This window comes from Bos mutus, chromosome 7 (genome assembly GCF_027580195.1).
Source record: "Bos mutus isolate GX-2022 chromosome 7, NWIPB_WYAK_1.1, whole genome shotgun sequence".
NCBI classification, from domain to species: domain Eukaryota; kingdom Metazoa; phylum Chordata; class Mammalia; order Artiodactyla; family Bovidae; genus Bos; species Bos mutus.
Window position 1 is genome coordinate 1,636,634 of NC_091623.1, and position 12,383 is coordinate 1,649,016.

A 12,383-nucleotide genomic window follows, 5' to 3' on the forward strand; every position below is an offset into this window, starting at 1 on the left:
CTTTTCCTGCAGGCCTATAATGAGGCTTGTAAAAAAAAAAAAAAAAAAATTGTGCTATGTGGAAGTTCTCATGGGAAAAATGAATGGCAAGAAATCCTAGCTTTAAAAGAAACAGCTAATCTGCTAGTTTGATTGTTCTTCAAAACTTACGCTGAACCAATGAGCCTAATTAAAAACACTTGGCCTACTTCTATAAAGCATCATAGCTTTCTCTATGCTTCGTTTGTATACACCACCAAACTCCAGATAGACTATTATTTTTTCAAGTGCTTGCTAACAAAGTGCTGACTTTGTTGGGATGGCTGAGCTAATTTCTTGAACTCAGTGTGAAACCTTAGCTAAACAAAATTGTGGTAATTTTCCTTAATTTGTAAAAGTGATTGGAGTGCAAATAAAATTTTCCTCTTGGGTCAATCCTATAATTTTCAATTAACTAAAACTAATCGTCAGGCAGGCACCAAACCTGCATTTTGTTTAAAGGACTGGGAGGCATTTCCAAGGGTCAGGATGCATTAGCTGTTTTTATAATTTTGAGAGAGGGTTGAGTCGGGAGAACGAGTCACTGAGAAGCATGGTTGATTTTGTTCCTCCTATTAAAATACAACAGGAAAGATGCTTTGAGATAAAATGTCACAGTAAAATACAATTTGTCCATTTAATTGTATGGTTCTAATTAGGATGTGTTAACACAGTTATCCCTTCATGCTCTGGAGTCTCTTTGTGTGAAAGCAACTTACACTCAGTACTTAATCTGGCTTTGTGGTCCTTTAGTGATTAAAGAAGGAAACATGGGGCCAGTTTCTGGAGGCAACAACCCAGCAATGGCTGCTACACAGCAGAGGACCCAGACTGTCCCCAAAGCCAGTGTGGTCCTTGGACCAGGATCATCAGCCTCTCCTTGTGAGCTTGTTAGAAATGCAGAGTTTCAGATCCCACCCGGAGCTACTGAATCACAATCTGGATTGCAACAAAGATCCCTGGGTGTTTGGTTTACATGTAACACTCTGAGGATCTCTTTGACTACACACTGGGCACTTAGACTCTGCACTTGATATGTTTCCATAGAGAACCTGCCTGGTTCTCTCCATGTGACGTGAGGAAATTCACCCTCACCCTAGAACCCTAGCTTCTTAATGCAAGATAGGTCCATGTGCCAAGGCAGGTCCATGTGTCAAGGCAGGTCCATGTGTTTGGGATGGCAGGCGGCAGTCATGGGGAACAAAATGAAGCTTAAAGGGAAAGAAAGCACCAACCCAGAATTAAATATGAAAACCACCAAAAGTCTTTAAATGGCCATGACCAGGCTAGAAGAAAGTTGTATTGTGCACTCAAGCACATTCCTACTCCATAAAGCAAGCAAACCCCGACATGATGGCTTAACATCCAGAGACTCTTAGGACTGTATAGCACTCCTCCTCGCTCATGCCACTGCCTTAGGTATCTAACCCATGATTTCAACAGATCCTGTCATTCAACAAGGACACCTAGATGAAATCTTATCTAATAATAACGGTAATAATAGTAGTAGTAGCAACTCATTTCACCATAAATGGGGTGAAACAGAGAAAATGGGTCTTAAGAAGAAATAGATTTTAGAATAAAATAGCACTTATACACACAAGATTGAGTCAAAGACCCACAAGGTCAAGACCGCTCTGTCCACCATCTGCAGTAGTTCTTACCTGTGTAAATGAATCTTCCAGGTGTCCCTTTGCAGAACTGTTTGGATTTGTAGGACAAGGTGACCTCTACAACACCAGGGATATGCCGAGGAGGAGTCTGCACACGGATGGCGTGAGGAGTAATCAACTAGTGGGAGACATTTGGGGGAAAAAAAAACATTGTCATTGCAATATGTAAAGGACTCATTTCACAGCTTTCTTATCGGTTCTCAATAAACATAGTCTTCAAACACCTAATTAACCTGTCCATGTTTAAATACAATCATGATGGAACCTGTATAAAAAACACTGACAACAATATTTACAAGTGCTCTGAGAACAGTCATAACAACTTTATCTGAGTTTTCCTACATGGCAGGCACTCTGCTTCCTGGTTTGAAAAGTAAACCTGGTCTAATGAAATGATTTATCTACTACAGGATATCCTTTGGAAAAATCTCTGTTTTAAGGCAGACACCCAAATCAGCACTGAGCTCTGCCACACCTCTCCAGAAGCTGGTGGGCCTGGTGTTTGAACTGAGCCCTTCAACATGTGCAAAACACAGAGGTAGGAAATCCATGGTCGAGGTGCTCTGATGAGCTGCAGAGCCCATGTAGGAAATGCCCCGAAGACCATTTGGTGCATTAACTACCAGAGGAACAATCAAAGAGCTTTAAAGGGGAAACCCAAGAAGCTTTCTCCCTGGAACAGCTGAGAGGTCTGGCAAGACTAAGGACTGTCCATAAAAGGGAGCTGGAAGCTGGGGAGGGGCCGGAGGATGATCAGTGGTCCATTATGCAATGTCACGTGCACAGGGAGAAAGTTCATTTCTGAACCCTGTTGGCGATCAGAGCACACTGCAAAGCAGAATTTGCTTTTTAGTACTCTTATCATTGTTTATATAACTAAAATGTTATTAATGGCCATAAAACTGGCATTATCTGCTTCTTTGAAAACTTCAGCCCTTGTAGTTGACCTCTGATGGTGCTAGACTCTCTGTGCTCTCTCTCTGGTGTGTGCAACTGCCTGTTCCTTGACTGCTTTCAGATTTGTTTAGCTCAGGGCTGCAGTACTGAGTTGGTACGTAATGGGTGATCATTTGGACTAACTCATGTTTGTCCTGTTCTTATAACTTAGAAAGGGCTTTTGTTTCAATGTGCAAATTTAAATATTTTATCCAGAGAAGGCAATGGCACCCTACTCCAGTACTCTTGCCTGGAAAATCCCATGGACGGAGGAGCATGGTGGGCTGCAGTCCATGGGGTCGCTAAGAGTCGGACACGACTGAGCGGCTTCACTTTCACTTTTCACTTTCATACACTGGAGAAGGAAATGGCAACCCATTCCAGTGTTCTTGCCTGGAGAATCCCAGGGACGGGGAGCCTGGTGGGCTGCTGTCTATGGGGTCGCACAGAGTCAGACAAGACTGAAGCGACTTAGAAGCAGCAGTCCAGAGAATCACAGACAACTCCATGAGGATCAAGGTGACAGCACAAATGCCAGCCCCTGAGTCCCACCTAGGTAAACAGTCCCAGCACAAAGGCCTGGCAAAAAGAATGTAAGAAAGTGGCTCCTGCTAAAATCTGCAAGTGATTTCTACCAAATGCTCTTTCTTGAAACATAAAGGTCATCTGCACAGAAATCACTTTAAGTTAGTAATTAGAAATGCCTATCCTCTTTGGCCACCTCATGCGAAGAGTTGACTCATTGGAAAAGGCTCTGATGCTGGGAGGGATTGGGGCAGGAGGAGAAGGGGACGACAGAGGACGAGATGGCTGGATGGCATCACCGACTCGATGGACGTGAGTTTGAGTGAACTCTGGGAGCTGGTGATGGACAGGGAGGCCTGGTGTGCTGCGATTTATGGGGTCGCAAAGAGTCGGACACGACTAAGCGACTGAACTGAACTGATCCTCTCCCATAGAATGTGTGCACCCTTATTTGCTGGAAATACACAAAAGATTCTTCAGGAATACCATACTTATGTGGAACCACTGGAGACTGAGTTCTCAATGGCTACATTTTTTGATGGCTAAACGTTTACCCATAAAAGCACAAAAAATATTTACTTAAGATTTTGACCTTTTCATATTGAAATTCTTCCAAAATGCATTATATGTTTTCTAAAATAAGCAAAATATATATAATTTAATTTAGCCTTAATAAAGAAGGTTTTACTTGCAAGTACTAATTTGGTCATTTGTATGTATTCTCATCTGCTTTTTTCAGATATGAAAACAGAATCATAAATTGTTAAACTGCTTGCACAAAATCACCCTCGTAAGAGCAAATAAGAGCAAAAGTGACCCTGATAACAGTTCAAAAAATGATAGGGAGTAATTCCATCTAATCATAAAGAAGAAATGTTCATATTTATATCTTTAAACATTTTAAAGCTAGCATCAAACTCAAAGTTTTCAGATCCAACACTATATGTATATGTGTTGTTTTTAAATTCACATGCTATTCATTTTTCATTTTCTACCTGGTCCCTGGTTGTACCTTTGATGGTGGAAGTTGCCATATAGTTATTTTCCAAATAAGTGGCATGCTTCTATTCTAAAAGTTACTTGGACTGTAGAGTACAATAATATTTAGGAGAACTTTCAGACAGTTAGAGAATATTTCACCTACCCACCCTTTTCTCAGGGGGAAATACATTTTAAAAGATGGAAAGATATCAGTAAATAGATACCAGAGACATCTTTTTAAGTATAAGGACCTATGAGTTGATACACTAAGGAACAAAATTGATTTAGAAAATTTATAAAATTTACAAACTGATTAGATATGACTGCAAAGAAACTACTTAAGAGAGTAGGGGGTCAGCATAAAGGAAATTGAAACAAATTTTCATTTACAATTTCATTTTCCGTTTTAATCAGTCTAACTAAAGCAGAGATTCACTATTGAAATAACTGTGCTTTGCAAATAAGGTAGAATATGAATCATCATTAGAGAATGAACTTGTTGATGTTTCTCCTGCTGTAGATGTTAGTCTGGGAACAGGCTCTCACACTGACACATGATATTGATGGCATTCAGAAGGAAAAAATTGTATCTAACCACTATCAACTAGGTAGCGGAGAGGTTTATTTATTTATCACTCAAAGAGGTACAAATTTATTGCAGGAAGGAATGCTAGTAATCATTTAAAATGAATGCTCTCGTTTTAATAGCTAAATACACAAAAGTCCAAAAAAGTCTAGTGGCTTCAAAAATTGACCCAACATCTTAGCGGAAAGATAGGGTCTAGATTTGGAAGCCTAGTACCCACAACCCACCCCAAACCCCTCCCCCCATCTCAGGATAAACTTCCCACATTGTTCTAATTGGGCTGAACTAAAGGCAGCCCCTCTAAGTTACAGAAGGAAGAAAGGCTCTAGTATAAGTTTAAATTTTTCAAACTTTCGTCATTGCAATAGCACTTCCTAAGTTTCGCCATGTCTATAAACAACCCATACCCATACAATTAGGTAATTAAAAATTTTAATTGGTTAACTTTTTGCTTTGTTGTTGTTTAGTCGCTCAGTTGTGTCCAAGTCTTTGTGAACTTTTTGTTTCAAATAACTTATTTTAAAAGGACACTATATTACTATTGCAACTGGTTGTGGTAATCTTAAAGCTAATATGATGTTGTTAAATTCTAGTTAGATAATGTTGACAACCTGAATGGGTTTATTGAAAAGGGAGTTGAGCTAGTGTTAGAATACAGACTTGTTTGCTCCAACTGAGACTTTCTCCCTTAACATAAATCAGAAGGATTAAAGGAGAAATAAAAGGAGAATCACTTTTTCACGATGATTCAGTTCTATTTAATGTCTGTGTCAAATCCAAAATGGTCTCCTGTACAACCAGGGGCACATGCCCCACACTTTGGGAAATTCTGTTCTAAGTGATTCGAGAACAGATTCACTCTCTTGGCTTAACTTCCTTAAATCACAAAACGAACAATTTGAGTTAAAAATAAACATACTTCTGAAACCCTGTAGCATCTGATACTACTTTCTTCCTTTTTGGAAGTCTACACTTTCTTCACTTCTGTGACACTAATTATAAGACTTAAGCCTCAGAGAGTGTCTGATGGTTTACCAAAGCACTTTCACATTCACTATCTTTTTAAAGCCCATCCTTATGGGATATGTATTCCAGATAAGCAAAAATTGAGAGTCAGACGAGTTAACTAATATTATTTGGAAACAGCAGGAAGAAAATCAACCTCTTATCCGTGTAAATAAGTGTTTTCCAGAGCTCCTCTCTTATTCATTGATTCCTGATCTCTTCCTGTGCCAACTATTTCCTTCTGCCAATTTGTTAATTGTAGACATTTCACAAGTCTGTTCTAGATTTTTTTTCTCTTTCATTTGCCTAACAATTCTTGAATTCACTCACTGGCTCAACCACGTTAGCTAAACTGACTTCCAAGCCTACGCCTGCGGCTTTGATCTCTTTGGCCAAACACCACATTTTTATCAGCAAGAGAGTAACAGAATCTCCCCTTATGTATCTTACTGCAACTTCAATCTCAACAGGATGCAAGATCATTTATCATCTTACTACGTATAACCGTACTTCCTGATCCTGTGTTCCTTCTCTCAGCTAAGAGAACACTACCCTTTGAATCACCCAAAATAGAAACCTTGGGATTATCTTTTTTTTCTCCCTTCAAATTTTCTTTTAGTCATGTTGACTCTACCTTCTACTGAATTTCACTGGCGCCTTTCTCCTTTATTTTGTTCAGGCTGTCACCATTTCTTACTCAGACAATTGCAATATTATAAATGCCTTCTAAAATGGCCTTTCTCTGCTTCTACTTTCTCAACCAGAATTGTCCTCTTCAAACCAACCTTATTATGCCATGCCCTGACTCAAACCCTCACCTGCTCCTTCATGTATGGTATGTAGTCTAGACTCCTTAGCATGGTAGCCAGGTGCTCCAAGGCTTGAGAGCTGACTGCCCTTGTGAGTCATCCTTCCCACTCTGCCCTTCCACACTCTGGAGAGAAGGCCAAGTGGATATATGAAAATAGCCTACCATCTTTGCCTTGTTCATGCCATTCCTTGCCTAAACATTCCCCTACTGCTATTTCTCTTGTTCCTTAATACCCTGAAGAGATGTTCCCTCTTCCAGTAAGTTTCACCTGATCTTAAGAGTCACAGTTACTCACACATTTGTAAAAATTTATATAATTATGGAATGCATACTTGAGAGCTTAGCATTCTATTCTGCGTTGTGCTATAAAGATTTTCTTAAATATCTTTTTCTCATTAAACAATCCTTGAAGTCAGCAACAGGGTCTAATTCATGTCCATACCCTCTAAAGTATTTAAAGTAATACCTCATATACAGGATATTTCCCAAAATATTTCTGACATAAATTCTTGTATAAATTAGGCCTGAATTCTACTAGATGTTTGACTGCATTAAGCTAAGTAATAAGAGTCCACCCTATCCATAATACAGGATCTCCTATCTTTTCTCCTTGGAAGAAAAGCTATGACAAACCTAGACAGCATATTTAAAAGCAGAGACATTACTTTGTCAATAAAGGTCTGTATAGTCATAGCTATGGTTTTCCGAGTAGTCATGCATGGATGTGAGAATTGGACCTTAATAAAGAAGGCTGAATGCCAAAGAATTGATGCTTTTGAGCTGTGGTGTTGGAGAAGACTCTTGAGAGTCCCTTAGACAGCAAGGAGATCAAACCAGTCAATCCTAAAGGAAATCAGTCCTGAATATTCATTAGAAGGACTGATGCTGAAGCTCCAATACTTTAGCCACCTGATGCGAAGAGCTAACTCATTCGAAAAGACCCTGATGCTGGGAAAGACCGAAGGCACAAGGAGAAGGGGACAACACAGGACGAGATGGTTGGATGGCACCACCAACTCAATGGACGTGAGTGAGCAAGCTCCAGGAGATGGTGAAGGACAGGGAAGCCTGGTGTGCTGCAGTCGATGAGGTTGCAAACAGTTGCAAACACGACTGAGCAGATGAACGACAACAACTATTCATAAGAGCCCACCATTCTTAACCTGATAATATTTAACCTTCATCTCCTAACTTGCTCTTAAAATTATCTAGCTGGCCCAGCACTCAGACCCCTGCATGAGAACACTGCTCAGATATCATCTAAGAGGTAAAAAAGATGTCTAAAGGTCTGTGACTCACTCCAGTGAGAATGGATAAGGTGAAAGAAAGAAAAAATATTTAAGCAATACAAAAAAGTATTATAATTTAAGCAATACAAAAAAGGGCCACAAAAGATCATCTCTCCAATAGTAGCATTTATCTCTAGATTGATGATGTTAATGTGATACAACTTCTCTCTCCCCATTCTTCCTATGTGTGTGCACATGTGTATTTGTGTGTGTGAGTATACACGTGCTTACACAGGAAATAATAGCCATATAAACAATACTGGAATAAATAAATTCACATATTTATAGGTATTAATTATGAGAAGAATCTTAACTAAAATCAAAGGTAGAATACTATCAGTTTGTGCAATATGTATTGCATGTGACTTAAATAAGAATTAGATATATATTTGCATGGAAGAAAGGCTAAAAGAAAGATCATCAGGGTCAAGAAAAGTTACAAGATGGTAAAGTTACAGGTTACTATATTTTCTTCTGCATACTTCCCTGAATTCTCAAGCTTCTCAACCATATGCTACTGCTACTGCTAAGTCGCTTCAGTCGTGTCCGACTCTGTGCAACCCTATAGACGGCAGCCCACCAGGCTCCCCCGTCCCTGGGATTCTCCAGGCAAGAACACTGGAGTGGGTTGCCATTTCCTTCTCCAAACCATAAGAATGCATTAATATCATAATTAGAAGAAATCACTTTTAAGTGTGATATTACAATGAAAGAAACACACATAGTTTCTGCAAAGCCCCAGTAGAGGCTGCTGGCACACCAAGGACCTACCAGCAAACAGTAATTATACTCTCTCTGAGCTACCTATATGAGCGTCTTCTCTTCATATCAGAGCATAGGAGCAGAAGAGTCCTGAGTGGTCACCAGGTGAGGCATGCTTCTGGGTACAAAGTGAAGCTTCTGTGGCCATGAGAGACAAGACACAGACATGGAGGTCGTGGGTGGGGCCTGTCCTTGATCAAAGTGGGAGACAGGAGAGAGGAACGCCTCTGTCTGTGGATGCACAGAGCATCATGGAAATGCACAGAGGTGGAAGCAAAACCCCCAAGAGGCAGTCTGCAAAGTCTGGAGTCCAGACAAGGGACACAGGAGAGGATAATTCTCTATGCAGCTTTTATATGTCTCAAAAGTATGGTGGGTGAATGAGAGTACCCAGTATTTTAAAATATTAATGGAGACATATTGGAGAATTCTGGGAGAAGGGGGCAAGTCTTGGGAATCACCTTCTTCTCTGAGAGCCGGTAGCACTTACTATCTGCACTCCTCTGTGTGCTAACTGCATGCGTGCTAAGTCGCTTCAGTCATGTCCGACTCTGCGCAACCCCATGGACGGTAGCCCGCCAGGCTATTCTGTCTGTGGGATTCTCCAAGCAAGACTACTGGAGTGGATTGCCATGCCCTTCTGCAGGGGATCTTACCGACCTAGGGGTTAAACCCGTGTCTCATTGTGTCTCCTGAACTGGCAGGCAGGTTCCTTACCACTAGTACCACCTGGGAAGCCCCTTATCCCTCTAGTTCACATTAAACGGATGGTGATAATGACCTTGATGGTGACCTTAGGAGCGATTCACTTTTCATTGTCTTCTAACTATGTGCCAAGCTATCTGAGAAGCTAACTATGTGAGAAGCTCTTTCGGTGATTTTTGCTCTTAAGGGCAAGCATGGGTATTAGCTGGTTCACACATATGAAAAATGAATTTCAGCAAAGTTAAGAAAAATGATCAAGGAACAGATATGAAGCATCAAGTCTGCCTGTCTGGTGACCACCACTGCATAACTGTCCCTCCCTACTGCTACTTACTGTTTTTCTATAATTCCTGGTACTTGTACTTTTCATCCTACCTCCACTGTTGACAGGATGGAATGGGTCCCCAGTCTCTCCTACATCTAAAAAAGTTCTGTGAACGTAGTAGGTCCTCAAAATACCCTTTCTCATTGGTGAGAAGCTGGCTGGGAATTATTTCCCACCAAAACAAAAAAGCAATTCCAAGGCAAGCCTTCATGCATGTTTTCCAACCAATGGAACTATATGAAATAAATGCAATTTGAAGTTCCAAGCCACAACACAAAAAAATTACTGGGATTACTAGAAAGCACACCAATGATTTTTCCTTATTATGCTTTGGACTTAATATTTTAGCCTTAATCATTTTCAACACTAAAAAGTTAAAAGGAAAAAAAAATAACCCTCCAAAACAAGCAAAGCCTTAAAGAGAAGAGGTAAAAGGAAGGAAAGGTTTCTTCTCTAGAAAAATAATTAACAGTGATGACTAGAAAAAGCCTAAAGTAGGCACTGATAGGGTAGTTTTTAGGTATCACCCATCCAAGAGTCTGGGTTTTAAGGGACACTGGCCCATTCATCCACCGTCACTCTCTGTGCCTCAGTTTACCATCTTATCCTGCATGTGTTCTGTTCTGTTGGAGTACTGATAATAATGTTAAATATGCTTTGTGCTGGGTAGAGCTTCTCCAGGGATCCTAAAGCATTTTCCAGATTAATTTTTTAATTTATATATTAATAATTCTCACAGCATTCTCCCTCCTCCTCAGTTAGGGTAATAATATCTATCTCTTTTGAGATAGGCAGGGGGTGTTGAGTGATGGACATAAAACAGACACTTAAATAAGGAAACTATAACATAAAAGCATAATTAAAGCTTCCAAACCAAATCGACTAAGGATTTTTAAAGAGACACCACAGTGTTGGTGACCATACAAGCAAACTTATTGTCCTTCCACTCTGGGGTGTTCATTTTTCTGTAGTTAAACATGGTGTTTAAAAAAACATTGTTTTCTGGAGTTCTTAAAGAAAGTTGAAATACGATCAGCATGTATGCTGGGGGACTGTGCTGGCTGAACCTACATATTTTATCTCTATTTCCCCGAAGTGGATACAACATAAATCAAGGGATGCCAGTTCTTCTCCCAAGTTCCTCAGTGTATTCTGGTTTGTTCCCTAATCAGGGTTCCTTGGGTTTCGTAAGACAGATTTTTTCATTCCCAAGAATTGCCTGTCTCAAAGGCAGTATACAATTTCTCAGGGAACGTGAGAGAAAGCCTGTGGAAGCATTTACTGTTTCACAAACATTCTGGTTTCCTTTTGTCCCTTCAAGAAAATAACTAAACCAATGTTTAGCAAAATATGTTGGGTCACATGAATTCCCAAAGATAAACTTTATGTATGAATTGCAGAGGAGACTTTGGAAACTGAAGTAGCAGAAACTGAGTTAAATAGGGGATTTAAAATCTAGCTTTTGAACAGTCAGCAGTATCTCCTAATGCCGTCTAAAATTTCTCTCATATCGGTATCAACATAGACACAGATACATAGAGAAGAGATAGAGATCTATTTTCCAATTGACTGTCTGCATCTCCCAATGAGAATACAAGCCCCATAGGATATGAACTTGGTCCTTCTTGTTTTCTCTACTCTGTTTCCAGTTTTAAGAGTGCCTGGGAAACTAGCAGACATTCAATAAATACTTGTTGAAGATTGAATGAGTAAATACTGTGACACCGTTAACTGCCACTAATAATTAGGGTAAAGATTCAATAACATCCCTTATGCATCTGCCAAAAAGATATCATCAATACTACTCCATTCAAAAAAAACTTTTTCTACTGAAGAAAAAAAAATTTTTTTTAACTTTGCTCCCACAGACTTCCTGGCAGCCTCATTAAACATTCACAAAAATATACTGCCCAATTCTTCTGACCAAGAAACTAACCAGGTCTCTAAATCAATGCAGTTAATTGTACAAAACAAAACAGCAATAAGATCATCTTTCAAAATAACAGATCGAGGAGAAAAAGGCTAAAATAAATACATTATACTTGAACTACCTTTGGTTTTTGTGGGTTGATTGATTTATTTATTTTTCGGTAATTTATTTTTTAAATAAACTTTCTCCAGTTCTCTTCCCAGGATGTAAATCTTGTGCCAATTGGGCCCCATTAAAGACTGGATCCCGTCCTGACCATCTGGGAGCTGGAAAAGCGCTGGTGAGTTTCTGAGGTCCAGAGTATTCCAGACGGAGCAGACTGGACACCAGTAACGCCAGCCCCTGTGGTTTGAAAGTGTACAATGGGCTCTTTCTCGAGGCTTGTTTTTCTACATTCAGTCAAGAAGAAATATCATTCTGTAGTTGGGCCCAGCTTAGGGTCCTGGGTTGTTGCTTTCTTTGTTTGCAAATTAAAATATAAAAGAGAAAGGCCAGATATGTCTTTGGAAGGGGCTGAGTGTTTGTCATCAAAGTTGGCCATTTGCAGGGCACAATCTCGCCTACAAAGATATAGGAATTAGGAACGAAAAACACAAGAACCAAAAGGTAGAGTAGCAAGCTGTGAATTCACCTTTCACCAAAAAGTCTTTCAGGTTCTTGCGGAGCTCTAAGAAAAGGATATCAAAGCTGTAAGACACTAAAGAGTGACTCATTCTAATGTTCTTGGGCGGTATAGTTCCTGTCTGCATCCCATTTACAGTGATCCTTGCACATATATTCAGTAATTCCCAATTTAACATGTGCCTCCAGGAAGTGAGCTCTGCAGAAAACTGAAGC

At 39.9% G+C, this 12,383-nt stretch overlaps 1 protein-coding gene across 7 annotated transcripts in view; it reads right to left on the reverse strand.

Moving 5' to 3' along the window:
* The window catches only part of EBF1 (EBF transcription factor 1), a 409,074-nt gene that overhangs the window by 81,592 nt on the left and 315,099 nt on the right, over nt 1–12,383 (reverse strand). For all 7 annotated transcript variants that reach the window (XM_005897517.2, XM_070373017.1, XM_005897516.2 and 4 more), the window contains exon 10: nt 1,683–1,809. In XM_005897517.2, coding sequence (XP_005897579.1) covers nt 1,683–1,809 — 127 coding nt within the window. The remainder of the gene's footprint in view (nt 1–1,682; nt 1,810–12,383) is intronic.